Consider the following 18,302-nt stretch of genomic DNA (forward strand, 5'->3'; position numbering starts at 1 on the left):
TGAAAGGTTGGAAACAAATATTTCATGCCAATGGACGAGAAAAAAAGGCTGGGGTAGCTGTCTTAATTTCAGATGATGTGGACTTCAATCTGACACACATCAAAAAGGACAGGGAAGGACATTATATATTGGTGAAGGGACTGATCCATCAGGAAGTAATTACCATTGTGAACATATATGCACCAAATTCAACCGCACCTAGCTACGTGAAGCAATTACTCACGGACTTAAGGGGAGACATAGATATGCACACAATAATAGTGGGTGATCTTAACACCCCACTAACAACTATAGACAGATCAACAAAACAAAAACTCAACAAAGAAATAACAGAGCTCATACAAACAATAGAACAACTGGACTTGGTTGACATCTATAGAATTTTTTACCCTAAGGCCACAGATTATACATTTTTTTCAGCAGTGCATGGCACCTTCTCCAGGATCGACCACATGATAGGACACAAAGCAAACCTAAATAACTTCAAAAAGATAGGAATCATACCATGTACCCTCTCAGACCACCACGGAATGAAGCTGGAAATCAGCAATTCAAAATGTCCCAGGAAATACAGAAACTCATGGAGGCTGAACAATATGCTATTAAACGAACAATGGATCAGAGAAGAAATTAAAGATGAGATCAAAAAATTTATGGAAACCAATGAAAACTCTGACACAACATTCCAAAATTTGTGGGACACTGCCAAAGCAGTGCTACGGGGTAAACTCATCGCAATTGGAGCTCATGTCAAGGCCCAAGAGAGGCGCCAAATACAGGAACTAAACACACACCTCCAGGAACTGGAAAAACAACAGCAGAAGAGCCCCACACACAATAGGAAACAAGAAATCATCAAAACAAGGGAGGAAATCAACCAGATAGAAATAAAAAAAACCATACACAAAATCAATGAATCAAAAAGCTGGTTTTTTGAGAAGATAAACAAGATAGACACCCCACTGGCCCGACTGACAAGGAAAAAACAAGAGAAGGCAAGAATTAACAGCATCAAAGATGAAAAAGGCAACATAACAACAGACACCGCATCCATTAAGGCCATAATTAGAAATTACTACAAAGCACTGTACTCCAACAAATCAGAAGATCACCAAGAAATGGAAAAGTTCTTAGACTTCTACCACCTGCCAAAACTTAGCCCAGAGGCAACAAACGACCTGAACAAACCCATAACTGAAGTAGAGATTGAATCAGTGATTAAAGACCTCCCAACAAAGAAAAGCCCAGGCCCAGACGGCTTCACTCCAGAATTCTACAAAACATTCCGAACAGAACTGACCCCAATCCTCTACAAACTCTTCAAAACAATAGAAGAAGAGGCAACCCTTCCAAACTCATTCTATGAAGCCAACATTACCTTAATCCCAAAACCAGACAGAGAACTAACAGAGAAGGGAAACTACAGACCTATCTCTTTGATGAACATTGATGCTAAGATTCTCAACAAAATCCTAGCCAACAGAATTCAAAAACACATCAGACAGATCGTTCATCCAGATCAAGTAGGATTCATCCCTGGAATGCAGGGATGGTTCAACATTCGCAAATCCATAAATGTGATACACCACATCCAAAAACTGAAAAACAAGAATCACATGATAGTATCAATAGATGCAGAAAAAGCTTTCGACAAAATCCAACACCACTTCCTACTAAAAACCCTAACCAAGGTAGGCATAGATGGAAAAATCCACAACATAATTAAAGCCATATATGAAAAACCCAACGCCAGCATCATACTGAATGGAGAAAAACTGGAACCCTTCCCACTGAGATCTGGAACAAGACAGGGATGTCCACTTTCTCCACTACTATTCAACATAGTCCTAGAGGTACTCGCTGAGGCCATAAGACAAGAAAAAGAAATCAGAGGAATCCAAATGGGAAACGAAGAAGTTAAACTCTCACTATATGCAGATGATATGATTCTTTATGTAGAAGAGCCAAGAGACTCAATACAGAGACTGCTAGAACTTGTACGAGAGTTTGGTAGAGTGGCAGGGTACAAAATTAATGAACAAAAATCAACAGCCATAGTGTATGCGAACAGCCCCAAGATGGAAAAAGACTTAACCAGCAAGATACCATTCAAAATAACAGAGAAAAGTATGAAATATCTGGGAATAAATCTAACCAAAAATGTAGGAGACTTATTTGAAGAAAACTACAAACTACTTAAAAAAGAAATTGAACAAGACCTCAAAAGATGGAGTAACATCCCATGCTCCTGGATAGGTAAAATCAATATCATTAAAATGTCTATACTGCCAAAAGCAATATATACATTCAGCGCAATCCCAATCAAATTGCCCAAAACATTCTTCATGGAACTGGAAACAATGATCCAAAGGTTCATCTGGAAGCACAAAAAACCACGGATAGCTAGAACCATCCTGAAGAACAGAAAGTTAGCAGGGGGAATCACAGTTCCGGACCTCTGGACATACTATAGGGCAGTGGTTATCAAAACAGCGTGGTACTGGCACAAAGATAGAGAGGAAGATCAATGGAGCAGAATAGAAACACCAGAAGGAAACCCACACAGATACAGCCAAATAATCTTTGACAAAAAGACAAACGACAATCCAGGCAAATGGGAAGGTCTGTTCAATAAATGCTGTTGGGACAACTGGTTGATAGCCTGCAGAAACAAAAAAATAGATCCACATCTCTCACCATACACTAAGATCAGATCTAAATGGATAACAGATCTAAACCTACATCCAGAAACCTTCAAACTTTTGGAAGAAAATGTTGGAAACACACTGGAACACTTAGGGGTAGGCCCTCACTTCCTAAAAAAGACTCCAAATGCAGTAGAAATCGAGACCAAAATAAACAATTGGGACCTCATCAAACTAAGAAGCTTCTGTACAGCTAGAGAAACAATCAACAAAGTAAAAAGGCAACCCACAGAATGGGAGAAGATCTTCGCACACGACATAGGTGATAGAGGGCTGATCTCCAGAATATACAAAGAGCTACAAAACAACCAAAATGTCAAAACAAACAAGCCACTCAAGAAATGGGCACGGGAAATGGGCAAACACTTCACAAAGGAACAAACCCAAATGGCAAATAAACATATGAAAAAATGCTCAAGTTCCCTGGCAATAAGGGAAATCCAAATTAAAACATCAATGAGGTACCACCTAACACCAGTAAGACTGGCCCACATGAATAAAAGCACCAACGACACTTGTTGGCGAGGTTGCGGGGAAAAGGGAACCCTACTCCACTGCTGGTGGGGCTGCAGGCTGGTACAGCCTCTATGGAAATCAGTATGGAGAATATTCAAACAACTCAAATTCAACATACCGTATGATCCAGCAATAGCACTCCTAGGAATATATCCAGAACACTTGTTTTATGAGAAACCAACATGCACTCCTATGCTCATAGCAGCACAATCAGTAATTGCAAAAACATGGAAGCAACCAAAATGCCCATCAACAGAGGATTGGATAAGAAAGCTATGGTTCATCTACTCCATGGAATACTACTCAGCTATTAAAAAAAACAAAATGCAGTTCTTTGTGGCCAAATGGGCCAAACTGGAAACCATAATGCTAAGGGAAATGAGCCAATCCCAAAAGGTTAAATACCACATGTTTGCCTTAATTTAAGATGATATGATGTTACGTATAACATGTTATGTTATGTATGTTATATGTTGTGTATAAACTAAAATTGAAATGTCAATGAGGTGGTCACAGAAGGTGGTTAAGAACTCGCATTTACTTTTACCATATTGGTTACTCATTACTATGTCAATTAATTACATAATGATGTAAATTTGTGCTGATGGTATGTTGGAGCTTTCAATTGACTGGGATGATGCTCTGCTGGCTCTGTCTTCAGACCAGAGAGGGTATACCTAAGAAGCCGTTGGACTTGACTGGACAATAAGATGCTGGACTCTATGTTTGGTATACGCTTGCAATGGGGGAATCTCAACTGAACTTGAGCTGTGGTTATGCAACAAGGTGGAGGAATCCACCATGGTGGGAGGGTTTGGGGAGCGGTGGGGAGAACCCAAGTATCTATGTAATTGTGTCACATAATACAATGTAATTACTGAAGTTAAATAATAAATATATATATAAAAAAAATAGAAGCTAATTATACAAAAGCAAAACATTTTAAAAATCACAGCAGGGGACTTCCTGCCCCACCCAGCATCCTGCCGTTTGGAAGAGGCTTAGGAGGGGAGTGGGGTCTCTGGAGCTCATAGCAACAGAAGGGACCCTGGATGCTCCAGTCACCAGGCCTGAGTCTGGTGCCACACTGTGGGCTGTGGTCTCCAATTGCTTTTGGGCAGAGAAGGCCCAGTGCGTGGGCATTGTTACTGGCTGTGCCCCTCCCCCCACCTCACTCTCACAGCACTTGAGGAACCTCCTTCACAGGAGGAAGACTTGGTGTTGGCTTCTGAGCCCCGAGTCCGGGTGGAGTGGAGCAGGGTGGGCACTGGGAAGGCCCCAGGCAGTCCACCTGCAAATGCCTCCAGGCTAGACTGGAAGGGGTCAGAGATCTTTTCCTGTCATCACTCCCTGTTCCCAAGGTGGCCCCAAGGTCACCTCCCTCCCTCCTGTTGCACCCCCAGTCTTTGCAGGAACCCATATCTCTTCCCACTTATTTTTTCTTTAAGACTTATTTATTTTCATTGGAAAGGCAGATATACAGAGAGGAGAAGCACAAAAATCTGTCCGATGATCACCCTCCAAGTGGCCGCAACGGCCAGAGCTAAGCCAATCTGAAGCCAGGAGCTTCTTCTGGGTCTCCCACGCGGGTGCAGGGTCCCAAGGCTTTGGCCCATCCTCAACTGCTTTCCTAGGCCACAGGCAGGGAGTTAGATGGGAAGTTGAGCAGCTGGGATATGAACTAGAGGCCATATGGGATCCTGGTGTGTGTAAGGCGAGGACTTTAGCCACTAGGTTACCGCATCAGGATCCTCTTCCCATTTTTATCTCCCTACTTTAGAACCACTGCCTGTATTCTCCAGCTTTCCCACCCTCCCCTGCCCTCCTCTGGCCCCCTCCTGATCACAGGAACTCACAGTGTCCCAGCCGCAGGCAACAGTTCAGCAGCAAAAACCAGATCATCAGAGGCATCCCTGAGGGCCTTGAGGGGTCTCCCACATGGGGTGCAGGGGTCCAAGGACTTGAGCCATCCTCGGCTGCCTTTCCAGGTCATAAGCAAGGAGCTGGATCAGACATGGAATAGCCAGGACTCAAACTGGTGCCCCTATGGGTTGCCAGTGCTGCAAGCAGAGGATTAGCCTGTTATGCCACCACACTGGTCCAGAGAATGCACTGTTTGTCTTCATTCCTAGAGCTCTATAATAAGTTTTAATAACCACTTGGGCAGTTTTATTCCTTCAAAAGTGTCTTGACTATTTACAAATATCTACATATTGTAGAATCACCTTGTCAATTCCCATAAAACGAGAAGAAAATCCAAGAGGAAAGAACATGTTGACATTCTTATTAGGGTGACATTGAAGCTATGTAGCAGTTTGGAGGATAATTGGCACTTTTACAATATTGAGTTTTATGTCCACACAGAGCATATATATTTCAAGTAGTTTTTACCTTCTCCCCGATCATTTTCTCCATGGTAATCTTAAGTATCTTTTCCATTTATTCCTAAAGCACTTGATTTTCATGCTTTGTGGAAGTAAATCTTTTTAGCATTTCATTTTCTAACCATTCATTGTAAATAGAATTGATTTCTTTATATTGATTTTGCAGTCAGCTAACTGGATAGTGTATCTTTGGGGTCTGCTAACACAACAAATCATACAACAGGCAAGTTTGCTCCTCCCTTTCCAACCCTTCCATCTGTGGCTTTTTCTCACGTTACTGTGTAGCTGGGAACCACAGGACAGTGAAGCAGTAAAATAGCAGTTAGTTCCTTGCCTAAGTCTCACTCTCACAAAATTTCCCCAGGGACAGTCTCCAAGTGCAAGGAATTCATTGGGGAGGTGAAGAAAGAAATCCTTGGTGGGGTGAAGGGATGAGACAGGGAGGAGCAGGTGGCCCATGAGTAGCCAGGCTTTGTGCTGCTGGCAAGACCCTGTGAGCTGGCACAAAGCACACCCAGAGCTCTGTCACCCCACATGTGCCAGGGCGCGGACCCTGAGCCTTGCCCGCCGCTGCTTACAGCTGCTCTGGGATCGGGAGTGTGCATTTCCTGGCACTTCCACTGCCCTGTGAATGGAAGACAAGTCAGGCAGTAAAATAAAGCCCTCAGTTTTTAGTGGGACTGTGTCCCTGAAGGACAATGGTGAGCGACATGGCAGGTTACCTCCGACCAATGTCTTCTTGTGGGCACCTTTAACATTGCGTTGTTACCAACAGTCCCCACGGGGTCATAACAGCTGTTCCAGTCAGAGTTCTTCTACACCATCTCAACAATCACCCAGGGAGAAGGAAGAATATGTAGAAGCAGTGCTTGCAGCAGAGGAAGGAGCCAAATGCTGCATGCCTAGTTGTTAAGCCGCTGCCCAAACCTCCATCCGTATCTCTGCTCGCACCACCAGTGCTGGGTTCCCTCTGAGCGAGGCTGGCCTTCCAGGACAGGCACCTTGCAGTGACAGCCTTAGCCACTGTGATACCACAGCATACCAAGGCGTATCACCATCACATGGAGCACAAGCAGGTGAAAATGCTGAGCAGCTGCTGTAGTACAATGGATTAAGCTGCCACTTGTGACACTAGCATCTTATAGCAGAGCATCTGCTGAAATGCTACCTGCTCTGCTTGTAATCTAGCTCCCTGCTTATGTACCTAGCAAGGCTTTAGATGATCCAAGTGCTTGGGCTCTAAGCACCCACATGGGAGACCCTAACCGACTTCCTGGCTCCTGGCTTTGGCCTGGCCCAGCCCAGCTGTTGGCAGTTTTTAGGGGAGTGAGCCATTAGATAGAAAACCAAAGTGTCTCTCTCTCCCTCTGTTTCTACAACTCTGCCATTCCAATAAATTTAACAAATTTTCATAAGACTTTCTTTGAAAAAGAACCTGGAACTTTTTAGTTTTTAATGTACTGGAAAATTTGAATAACAGATTACCTGAGGTGGATTTGATGCTGTTTTGTTGAGTTGTTCTTTCTTAAGTTTCTCTATTCATTGTATGGACACTGGAGGGTTTATGCTGTCTATCACCAGCAAGTTCAATGTTTGAAGATGTTAGGTTTTAGAAAGTATTTGTTCTATCTAGGGCTTCATATTTTGGCAGTTATTGAGTCTCTTGTCATTCTACCGTTTTTTCTGTTTTTAATCATTTCTCTCATCCTCTCCTTGGAACATCTCCCCCTGCTTTTCCCCACCCCACAACAACTCTGCCTTTCAAATAAAAGAAATACATTTTTAAAACAAGAAACATATCTTCCTCCACCTATTTCTACTCATTTCCAGGAGTTGTCAACGAGTTGCCCGGATGGCTGGACCAACTGGGCCATAGTAGCAGGAGACGAGACATGGGTGTGACCCTCGACAGGGTGGTGCTGTCAGAGACCTTGGAAGGTGGGCCAATGCGGGAAGGTACCCAAAGAGCTGGGCAGCTGGCAGAAGATGATTCTGAAGGTCCCACGGTCTAGACAAAGTATCTGGACTCTGTCCACGACACAGCAGGTACACAGAGGGCTTCCAGAAGGAAAGTGCCACAGCAGATTTTCATCCAAACTAAACAAGGGGTTTCAACCTCATTCCTGCTGGGTCTTTAGAGATGGCTGTTTCTTCTCTGTTCTTTTCAGACTTGTGTTCTACATATCTATGTGCAGATTTACAGATCCACAAAAATATGTATCATGAGTTTTACACAATTGCAACATACTCCATTCGGTTCTGCAACCTTTCTTATTCAATCCTGTCTTTGTCATCGCCTTAGTGCCCAGTCTTGTTTCTTCTACAAACTAGACAGTTACAGTCGAGGGACCTTTCATCATGCTTTTGGCCTTGCCTTTGCTAACAAACCTGCAGGTGGATTCAGATCTTTTGCCATTGTTAAATTAAATTTGTATGCATTTTACATGGAAATCTCTCCACATCACACTGAGTTTCAAACTAACTTTTGAATAGACAAAAAATATTGGGGGCAGGCATTGGGCCTAGCAGCCACCTGCTGGGATCTTGGCCCACACGTTCCAGCCTGGCTCAACTTCCACCCCTCCAAGTGCCCAAATAAGCACAGGAGAGCGTGTGAGTGCAAAACCTTCTTTAATCATCCAGCTTCAGCTCGGCTGAGCTCCTCCTGGGTCCGGGAGCCCAGGAATGGGGGAGCAGTCTTCCCACAAGGCCTCAGTCCACCATGAGTTTACGGCTCAGAGAAGGAAACAGCTCAAAGAAGCCCTGAAGTAGGAGGCAATGTGGGTCAGATGGAAGCGGTGCCCCCTCTCACCTCACACCACCATCAGCCCCAGAATGGAGGTCCTCCTGGGGGACCTGAGCCTTGGGACAAACCTCTGTCTTCCCATGCAGTGGCCTTGTAACCAGTAGCCCCCAGCAGCAAGACCAGCCACTCGGTGATGGCAATGCTGCCTGAGCAACCAATCCTGGCCAGAGCGGGAGGAGGGACCGGGCGTTACCTTGAAGAGGGTGAGGGTCTGGAGCACTCCCGTGGTGCAGGCCGTCTCCCGGATGGAGTGCATGGCCAGCTGGGGGCTGCCCAAGTCCAGCACCCGTAGCCCCAGCCTCGAAGCCAAGATGGGTCCTATGGTGGTACCACAGGGGGAGTCGTTCCTGACCATGAGGTCCTGCAAAAAGGGGCAGACTCAGGAGCATGCCCGCACCCCCAAACACACTTCCACAGTGGGCCCCAGATGGCTGGGAGGAAGCTCCAATTGCTGCGCCCGTGCCTGGGACATGAGTGGGAAGTGATGGGAGTGAACTGGTCCCAGTGTCCCCATCCACAGGGCCAGCATCCTCCAGCTACTGTCACTCCACCTCCTGCAAGCAATCCGCTCTCCACTAGCAAGCAGGGAGCTTCTACATTTGTCCTCTCTGTCACCCTTAGGCATAATTACTGTCCCCTAAACACACACACATACACACACAAACGTGCATGAATCAGTAGTTTTAGTGCTTCAAAGAGCTTCCTCCACATTGTCCTTGTGGGTGCAGCGGCCCAAGCACTTGAGCCCTCCTCTGCTGCTTTCCTGGATTGGAAGTGGAGCAGCCAGGATATGAACCAGTAACCAGGGATGTTGGCGTTTATTTGCAGAGGGTTAGCCTACAGAACCACCACGCTGCCCCCTCAACACAAGATTTTTTAAATGTTTGTACTTTCCCTGGCAATATCCATGAGCATGGCTCCCAAGCACTGCTCCCCAATTCGACAAACAGTTCTGTTCAAACCATGGTTCCTAATTCCACTGCTCACCCAAAGCTTGATCTCAAGTGTAGGAGAGAAATGAAGGTGAACTGGCCATCTTGTGCAAAACAGCAGGGGGCGCTCAAGAGTCAAGGGGCATGGGAGTGCCACTGGAAGGGCTTCCCCTACTGGCCAGGTCAGAACAATTTAAGCAACAACTAAGGTTTGTTAAGTAGATAGGATTACCCAGTTCTACCACAGTCAAAAAGAGGAGGGACCAGCTTTGTGACACAGCAAGTTAACCTGCAGTCAAAGATGCTAGCAGCCCACATGTGTGCTAGTTCATGTCTCAGATGTTCCACTTCCATCCAGCTCCCTGCTAATGGTCTAGGAAAAGCTGCAGAAGATGGCGTAAGTGCTTGGGCCCTGAACCTGCATATGACAACTGGATGAATCTCCTGGGTCCTGGCATTAGCCTGGCCCCGCCCTGGCCATCGCAGCCATTCAAAAAGTGAAACAGCAAACAGAAGACAGATCAATTGTACTCTCTGTCTCAGTATGTTTCAAAGAATATTTTTCAAAAGAGAGGACAAAAAAAATCCTTATTTATTACCATCTGAGATGACAGTTCACCCTGAAAAGTGGTTTTTATTAAAAGAAAAAGAATTCACATTTATCTTGCCTTTCCAAGAGGGATTCTATTTCATAACTGAACAGCCTTGATCGATGAGGGGAGGGATGTTCCACATCACAGAGGCAACAGATGGAAAGGGATGAATGAATAGGGAGGAGAGGCTGTGTTCCCCCCAGTAACGTGTAATGAGATGACTGAGGTAGGCAAGGGTTATCATCCAGGGTACAAACCATCGCCTGTGCAGGTGAGAGGGGAACGCGTGGGGCAGGGCCAGCAGCGCCTGCTGGGAGGCTTCCTAGCCCTGCAGCAGGAACGCCAGCAGGATGCAGTGACACAGCAGCAGCACAGGCCAGGAATGTTGAACTCTGAGCCATTAAGCATCCAGGTCCCGGTTTCACGAGACAGGGAAATGCAAGGGCTAAACGTGTAGGCTACGGATGGCCTGAGGAAGCAACTGGACAGAAGTGGCCAGGGGGTGATCAAGTGGGTTCTTTATTGAATCAATGTTGAGCCTGTGCAACTGGCCTGGGTAGACATCTCCTGTCATCCTCCTAACCAACCAGGTTTATTCCTGTCCTCTTTCCACCTGTTCCTCTGGCTGGAATGTTCTTCCTCAGGTCCTCTCATAGCTGCCACTTGCCCAGCAGTGAGCTCTTGGTTCAAAGGTCAAGGCTCCTTCCAGAAGCCTTCCTGAACATGGCATAGCTCAGCCCCAAGTAGGGCAGAGCAGACTGTGAGGGGAGCCAAGCCGGGAGTCGGGACGCCACGGACCCTGTGCTGACCATATCTGATCGCTTGCTGTGTGTGTCACAGGGCCAACCTGCTTTCCCAGTCTGATAGAAATACACGTGTATACACACACATACACACAAAATCACATGTGGGTACACACGTGCAGAGGGGAAAGGACTAGACAGGTAATGTCCAAAGTGAAAGGGAAAATGCAGAGTTGGGACTCTGGACTCTCCTGCCTTGAACTTGCCTTGTAGGAGCCACTAGTGTATAGAAGAAACAAGCCCAGGGGAAGTGAGAGAAAAAGCAGGACTTACCCACCATGTTCAGGAGCACATGGCATCTTTAACCTTCACAGAAATGCAGCGAAGTGGGCATTGCTATTGTCCCATATTATGGATGTGAAAACATACTCCAATGAGGAGACCAACCCCAGGTCACCACAGAAGCCAGTTCTGTCTTTATCCCAAAGTCCTGCTCCCACCCCATCAAAACCCCCTCCACCCAAGTCCCCTGCCCCTGGGGTCTCAGCTGCTTGATGTTCCCAGCCAGCTGCCACCAGGCAGCATCCCCTCACCTGCAGGGGCACCCCGACATGGCTGGCCACCTCTCGGATCAGGGCTTCGGAAATGGCGTTGGAGGCATAGCGTTGCTTGCTGTTCACCTTGATCACAGGGCCCTGGGGAAAGGTGGAAATGGTGACAGGCCTGGGGAAAAGGAAGGCCCCCAAGTCCATCCCAAGGACAAACAGAGCATCTCACCTTGTGGAATAGGGGCCGGTGGTTCTCCTCGTGCTTGTCCCTGTAGGAGGGAGTCAGAGGTCTGGGATGGACAAGCCATGCTCTCCCCAGGCAGACAGCACTAATGGATCACAGCACCCTCTCCTGCCCAGCCCGGGGAAAGGCACATCCTAAACACAAGAGGTCCAGGCTGCACACAACCAGAGGCGAATCTGATGCTCAATACAGCCACTCAGGCATTCTGTGACCTTGACAGAGTTGAGCCTAGGAGCGTTCGAAAACTCCCAGCAGTGGATGGAAGAATGGGGTTGGGGAGGTGGGTCCTGAGTGGGGCTGAGCCTGGGTTCCCGGCTATGCCTCTGGCACAGGAGACTTACACATAATTGGGGTGCACGGCGTGGGCCATGTCAGCGCTGATCATGAAGGATTTGGGGATGGCTTCCTCAAAGGCTGTCACGTGCTGTGACGAGGCAGAGATCCGGCGCAGCACCAGCTCCGTCAGCAGCGACTGGGCGCCCTGGGCACTCTCGGACCCCACCTGGGGGCGGCAGACACATGAACTTGCGGCCTGAGCCAGAAGGGGCCCAAAGCCCAGGCTGGCCGGAACCCGACAGGGTCACCCCACTGGGTGGAATAGGGAGTGTTCTCAGCAATACTCCTGATCCCGAGTCATCCCTGAACACCCAACATTGGGCTTGAGCTCAAATTAATTTTTCTGGGGTACAAGTAGCACTTACTGGTGTTCCTTCCTCCCTCACATCTGAGACCAGACGGGGTGCCCAAGGAGTCTGGGTCAATTGCTCATGCCTATGACAGGGGCTGCTAATTGTCTGGGACACCATTTATAACAGAACACTAAAGTTATGTGCCACTAAGCACATGGCTACCCAGCTCGAGATGACACTCCCAGCCTCCTTTGCAGCTAGGCATGGCAATGCCAAGTTCTACGGAAGCTGGTCACCTCTAGATCATGCCCTGAAAGGCCCACCCCCTACACCCTCTCCCTGAACTTGGAATAGGCAGCCCGGCTCTACAGCAGCAAGCCCCAGGTTCAGGGTGGTGGCGATCGGTCCAGAGCCACAGACTCTGCCCTGGGTAGTCACGTGAGCGATTGCCAGCTCTGTCACAGCAGCGAAGGCTGCTCCCTAAGGCGCACATGTCTCAGGAGGCCCTACTCCAACATGCTGAACTCTGGGGTTGCCAGGCCAAATTGGGGTCAGTCTGCGTCCTTGGAGAAGGAGCTGCTCAAACAGGGCATAGAGATATAGATGACGAGGTTACAGCAGAGTAAGAGCTGTGCTGAGGCAGGACAAGGTGGAGGTGGGGTCTGGCACGAGCTGGCTGCGTGAGATTGCATGGTTTGGCGAGCCCTCCACATACCTCTTCGTTGTCATAGAGTGTGATCATGCGCACGTGTGGCTCCTTAGCCAGTGAGGTAGGGGTCGCACAGGAGTCGATCAAGGCCTAGTTTGGGGAGGGAGACAAGAGCATCATCCTCACCCCTCTTGCTCCAGTCCCTTAGAGTGGTATGCTCTGGGCATATCCAGTGTGCTCTCGTGGCAGAGAGTATGGTGAGGACCAACTGGGATGGGAGGGACTGTTTTTGGGTAGTTTCCCTAGGCAGGAGGAGGGTCAAGATGGGGAGGAGCTGAGACTCTGGGAAAGCCAGACGGCATGAAGGAATCGGCCTGTGACTGGAGTGGCTGGCTGGCTGGTGGCGCGAGCAGGTGCAGTCATAGTCACAGCTCAAAGGCCGAGCACGGGAGGAAAGGTAAGGAGGGCAACACAGAAAGCAAGGGAGCTGGGGTAAAGGAACAGGCAACAGCAGGTGACGAGGAGGAAAAGACGGTGCCTCAATACCCCAGCACAGGGAGAAGGCTGGCTGGCTTCACCCAGGGCCAGGGTGGGGGAAATGGTGGGAGGGGCATGCTGCCACCTTGGAGGACTGTGAGGTCACTCCTCCCCGTGAGATGGAGATGGGTAACTTAGGAAGCTGCCACAGGAAAATGGAGAGAGTAAGACACACAGGCACCAGCTTCCGGGACCTGTGCCCAGGTCAGGGCTAAGGCCAGAGGTGCTTCCTCAGCAGCCTGCAGGAGCTCCCCATGGAGCTGCAGCACCTCCCCCACCCTCCACTTCTCCTGGGCCCCGGGTGGGGGAGGGGAGCAGCTCCTCACCTGCAGGGCACAGAAGCAGCTATGCAGATTATCCAGCCGAGGGGCAAAGATGAATTCATCATAGGCTCCACCCAGCACCTGCACAGACAGATCCGCCGGCCTGACCTTGAACCCCAGCCTTGCTCCAGGCCTCCTGGGGCCTGAGCTGGTGTGCACCCTCTCCCTGGCGCTGGCTGGGCACAAAGGGCTAGGCTGGGGCAGAGTCGCATGAGGGGCAGCCCTCCAGTCCTGACGGCTTCCGGTAGGACAAGGGACAAGGCATGGGTGGGAAAGGAAACAGAGAGGACCAGTGGACATTCCAGCAGGACAGGATGCCTGAGGACAATCAGGCCCATCTCAGGCTCCTTCAGCCAACTACTGGGAATGAGACAGGGCTGCACTGGCTTCTCTCACACTCACAGGAACCACCTGTAGCAGACTCCCTGGGAAACCTGCAAAAAGGGCCAGGACAGACTGTCCCCTGTCCCCCAGATAGTCCTGTTGGGTGGGTGTCTTTTTGAGAACCACCGCCCCCAGAAGCAGACAGCACAGGGACGATGATAGCAATGGCAGGAGCAGGGGCAGCATCAGTGCTTCAGCTGGGGCTGGCTGGGAACCCCTCATCCCCCACCCCAGTTGGCTAAGGGCAGCCACCACTGCTCACCGCCGGCTGCGTGTCTGCCAGGCACAGCTCCATCTCCAAGATCTCCTCAGGGCTCAGGCCCAGATGGGCGCAAAGCAGGGACATGAGGACTGGGTGGTGCCTCTCGTCCTGTGGGGCAGAAGTTGCTGGCAGGAGGGTGGGTGTCGGCTGCCTGTCCTTACCCCCTCCCAGGGGTCAGGGCTGTTCCCCTCTGCCCACCATCTCCCATGAGCAGGGGCCCCTCTTACGGTAGCACTGGGAGGCCCTGGCTCAGGAGTTCCCTTCTCTAGTTCCTCCTGGACTGCTGTGGCAAGGATAGGGACACTGTGGGGAGAGGCACAAAGTGGGGGTGTGGGGAGGGCTGGGGCACTTGGCAGAGTGGGGCAACCATGGGCGCAGGTGTCTCCTGGTGGGCCCTTCAGTTCCCTGGTGGTGCAGATGTGAGGGTCCTCTGTAGAAGAGGACAGAGTCCTTGCCCACTGGGCAGTGGTTTCTCACTCAGGTCCCATTTAGGAACCCCTACCATCACCTGGTGGCTTGTCCCACCCCTCCCAGCCCCCGGAACCCCCACCCAAGTCTCACAGGTGTGTCTCCGTGTTGGGCCCGAAGTTCTCGTTGACATTTCGCTGCAGGTGGATGGCCAGATGTGGGATGCGCAGAATGGGCCGCTCCACGTGCACCAGCCGCTGCTCCAGCCGCCCTGAGGAAGGGCACTGCAGATGCCCAGGCCAGGTCAGCCCAGGCTGCATCTTGACCCTGGCTACCTAAAGCTCTCACTTCATCCGGAGTAAGCAAGGCATCCTCCAACCCACACTGCCCTTCCTTGGGCTGGGGAATCGCCACATCGAATTGTCACCCCCAGTTCCCACCTTGACGATGACGCGCCCAGCCAAGGTCAGGTCACGGTCAAACCAGGTGCTCCAGATCCCTCCACCGTAGGTCTCCACGCCGACCTGATGGTAGCCCACCTGGCTGCGGCGAGAGCGACGCTTCACCTGAGTGCAACCAAGGAAGGGTGGGGATGAGAGGTAGGCCATTTCCAAGGCAGGGAATTTCAGAGCCGGGTGTAGGGCTGCAGAGTGGAGGCAGGGGCCAAAGAGTCCTCCCGCACCCCTGCTCCAGCCATACTCTCCCAAGCGGTCCCCTCACCCGGAGGCACGGGCTGTCCGTGTGGGCCCCGATGAGGCTGAAGCCATTGCCGGGAACATACTGGCCCCCCACAGCAAAAGCGATGATGGTGGAAGAGTTCCTGGTGAGGAAGTACTGGGGAGAGATAGAGGACAGGCAGGGGTTCAGTGAGACGCGGGTGCCCGAGGGCCTTGGCGCTCAGGCCTTCCCGCCGCTGCGCCCCCAGTACCTTGCTTTCCGGCTTGATATCCCAGCTCTCCGTCTCCTTGAGCTCGTGGAAGCCAGCCTGGAGGAGGCGGCTGCGGCACTCGGCCACGACTGCGGGAGAAGAACCCTCTCACCGCCAGGGAACCTGGTGGGGACATGCCCCTGACCCCCTTTGCCCTGGTCACTTACCGTGGTAAGGAGAGGGGCTCCGGTTTACAAACTTGAGGAGCTCCCGGGCCGCGGCCTGCACCGCCTCTCTGCGGGCCCTGCCAGCCATGGACAGCTAGAGGAGGGGAATGCTCAGCTCTCTGCAAGATCGGAGACCCTGGCCTTTCGCATCGGAGCTCGGGGGACTCCCCGGCCCCCAGGTGCTTCTTCCTGTTCCCACACCCCGGAGGGAATCTTCCTCCACCCAAGGTCCCCAGCCGGCACCGAGTCTAGCGGGTTCAAAAGCTCCCGTCCCCAAATCCGATTTAAATCCAGGTCCCGAAGTCCCACCCCACGACCCCGCCCAACTGGGAAATTTCAAACTCCCAGCACCCCAAATTTCAGCACCCCAGACAGGCCCCTACCTGGATCCGGCCTGCCCCACGTATGCGACCCTAGCCCGGCAAAGGCCCTGTCCCCAGGGCCAACCTCCGCCTCCACCTACCCCGCCAATCCGGGAAGGGTCAAATCACCGCGGCGGGGCTTCCGGTTTCGCTTTGGGTCAGGCGCTTCCGCAACCCCGACGCGGCGTTAAACAGGCCCGAGAGGATCTGAGATCGAAATTCAAGCCGGGCCGAACGCCGCCGACTACCTGCAAGGCCCCGCGGTGACGGCCGTGTCGGTTCACCCGGCCCAGGCTCAAGGCTGCCGCTGGTCAGGCCCCGCCCCAATGCCGTGAGCCCCGCCCCGCCCCTCGCCAGGCCCCGCCCCAGTGACCTGCTCCGCCCCTCGCCAGGCCCCGCCCCTGTGCCCTGCGCCCCGCCCCCGTCAGGTCACGCCCTCACCGCGGTGCGGGCGACTGCGGACAGAGCCCCCTGCCGGTGCAGAGGTGCTGGCACAGCCCACGAATCGTCCAAGATCCAGCACAGCCGGTTCACCTGGTCCGACCTGCGCAGTACGAAGTGCTCTCCCTCGCTGTCCTCTAAGCACCTTTGATAGGAAAAGCAGCGTGGCCGGTGCTACGCGGTGCTCTGGATGAGAGTTAGCCCGTGATGAACCTTCGCAGCTGCACTTGGGCGCGTTGTGCTTTCGCTGTCCTCACAAGCAAACCAGTACCAAGCAGAGAACTTCTGAAGAGGGGAGGTGTGGTTGCAGAGGCCCGAGCAGCCCTCGGGGCTCTTCTGAGCCTTGATGGATAACCCACGAGTTCCAGCGGGACTTCCCGGAGATCACAATTTTGGGTGGATTTGAATTTGCCTCTGATTTCTGTCTCCTTTTCTTTCTTTCTTTTTTTTTTTTTAAGATTTATTCATTTTATTACAGCCAGATATACACAGAGGAGGAGAGACAGAGAGGAAGATCTTCCGTCCGGTGATTCACTCCCCAAGTGAGCCACAACGGGCCGGTGCGCGCTGATCTGAAGCCAGGAACCAGGAACATCTTCCGGGTCTCCCACGCGGGTGCAGTGTCCCAATGCACTGGGCCGTCCTAGACTGCTTTCCCAGGCCACAAGCAGGGAGCTGGATGTGAAGTGGAGCTGCCGGGACTAGAACCGGCGCCCATATGGTATCTTGGCGCGTCCAAGGCGAGGACTTTAGCCGCTAGGCCACGCCGTCGGGCCCTCTGTCTCCTTTTCTTAAAACCACAGGGGAGGGCGCTGCGCGGTAGTCTAATGGCTCAAATCCTGGCCTTCATGCACCAGGATCCCGTATGGGCGCCATTTCCAATCCAGGCAGCCCTGCTTCCCATCCAGCTCCCCGCTTGTGACTTGGGAAAGCAGTGGAGGATGACCCAAAGCTTTGGGAACCTGCGACCACGTGGGAGACCTGGAAGAAGCTCCCTGCTCCTGGCTTCAGATTGACTCAACTCCGATCATCGCAGCCGCTTGGGGAGTGAACCAGTGAATGGAAGATCTTCCTCTTTGTCTCTCCTCCTCTCTGTACATCTGATTTTCCAATAAAAATAAGTAAATCTTATTTTAAAAGGGGGGGATTTAAATCTGGGCCATAAATATCGCGTTATAAAGGAGTGAGTAGAGATTTAAAACCCAGGTATCTGCCTAGCTATAGCTACTGGTTACTACTCCTGGGAGCCCCTAGGCTGGCTCCTAGAGGTGCAAAGAACATTCTAGCAATCGCAGATGGATGCACTGGGGTGGGAGTGAAGGCAGGAAGGTCCTGCTGCCCCAGTGTGAATGAGGAGCTTTCAAGAATGTTTGCATCCTGGTAAAATTCATGAAATTTCCTAACCACTCCTGGGAATTTTATTATGTCTAAAGGTCAATGTCAAGCTGGAGCTGCAGATAGCCTTGGCTGCTGGGGAAGTGTCGTGGGAGAGGACAGTGCCCAGAGCGGAACAACCAGCCACACTGGGTGAGGGGAGAAGACTCAGAGAAGGGTCTACAGTGTTCTTTCTGATCACAAAAGCAGTAGATGCTCAGGCGAGAAATTCTGAGACCACCAAGATGCAGAACATAGAAAGTGAAGCCAGTACTTAATAAATTGAATCCCCGTTCTTGATCTAAAAAAAAATAAAAATTCCTCTAAGAAAGCAGAAGAGACATGATAAAGGACATATACCAGCAAG

General features: G+C 51.0%; 1 protein-coding gene across 4 annotated transcripts; it reads right to left on the minus strand.

Moving 5' to 3' along the window:
- Positions 1–8,219: 8,219 nt before the first annotated feature.
- Positions 8,220–16,424, minus strand: DNPEP (aspartyl aminopeptidase). 4 transcript variants are annotated; one of them, XM_058665054.1, is made up of 15 exons: positions 16,250–16,424; positions 15,759–15,852; positions 15,592–15,680; positions 15,384–15,497; positions 15,104–15,229; positions 14,817–14,947; positions 14,483–14,558; positions 14,256–14,363; positions 13,613–13,690; positions 12,816–12,899; positions 11,813–11,973; positions 11,457–11,496; positions 11,273–11,374; positions 8,605–8,772; positions 8,220–8,368 (listed from the first exon to the last, which is right to left on the minus strand). In XM_058665054.1, the coding sequence occupies exons 2-15, from the start codon at positions 15,844–15,846 to the stop codon at positions 8,318–8,320; spliced, it is 1,416 nt and encodes a 471-aa protein (XP_058521037.1). In that variant the 5' UTR covers positions 15,847–15,852; positions 16,250–16,424; the 3' UTR covers positions 8,220–8,317. The 4 variants fall into 4 exon arrangements, with proteins under 4 accessions (XP_058521037.1, XP_058521038.1, XP_058521039.1 ...); XM_058665055.1 differs by having other exon boundaries at positions 16,222–16,393; XM_058665056.1 differs by having other exon boundaries at positions 15,759–15,877; positions 16,222–16,393.
- Between the last annotated feature and the right edge of the window lie 1,878 nt (positions 16,425–18,302).

The sequence above is a fragment of the Ochotona princeps genome, chromosome 5 (genome assembly GCF_030435755.1).
Source record: "Ochotona princeps isolate mOchPri1 chromosome 5, mOchPri1.hap1, whole genome shotgun sequence".
In the NCBI taxonomy this organism is placed as follows: domain Eukaryota; kingdom Metazoa; phylum Chordata; class Mammalia; order Lagomorpha; family Ochotonidae; genus Ochotona; species Ochotona princeps.

Bases quoted from the DNA above. Each gene is read 5' to 3' on its own strand.
- DNPEP (XM_058665054.1), bottom strand. From the start codon at position 15,846: ATGGCTGGCAGGGCCCGCAGAGAGGCGGTGCAGGCCGCGGCCCGGGAG. The intron at 14,948-15,103 runs GTGGGAACTGGG...GGGCATCTGCAG, and splicing joins CTGGGCGCGTCATCGTCAAG to TGCCCTTCCTCAGGGCGGCT. The intron at 13,691-14,255 runs GTGAGCAGTGGT...CTGTCTGTGCAG, and splicing joins TGGCAGACACGCAGCCGGCG to GTGCTGGGTGGAGCCTATGA.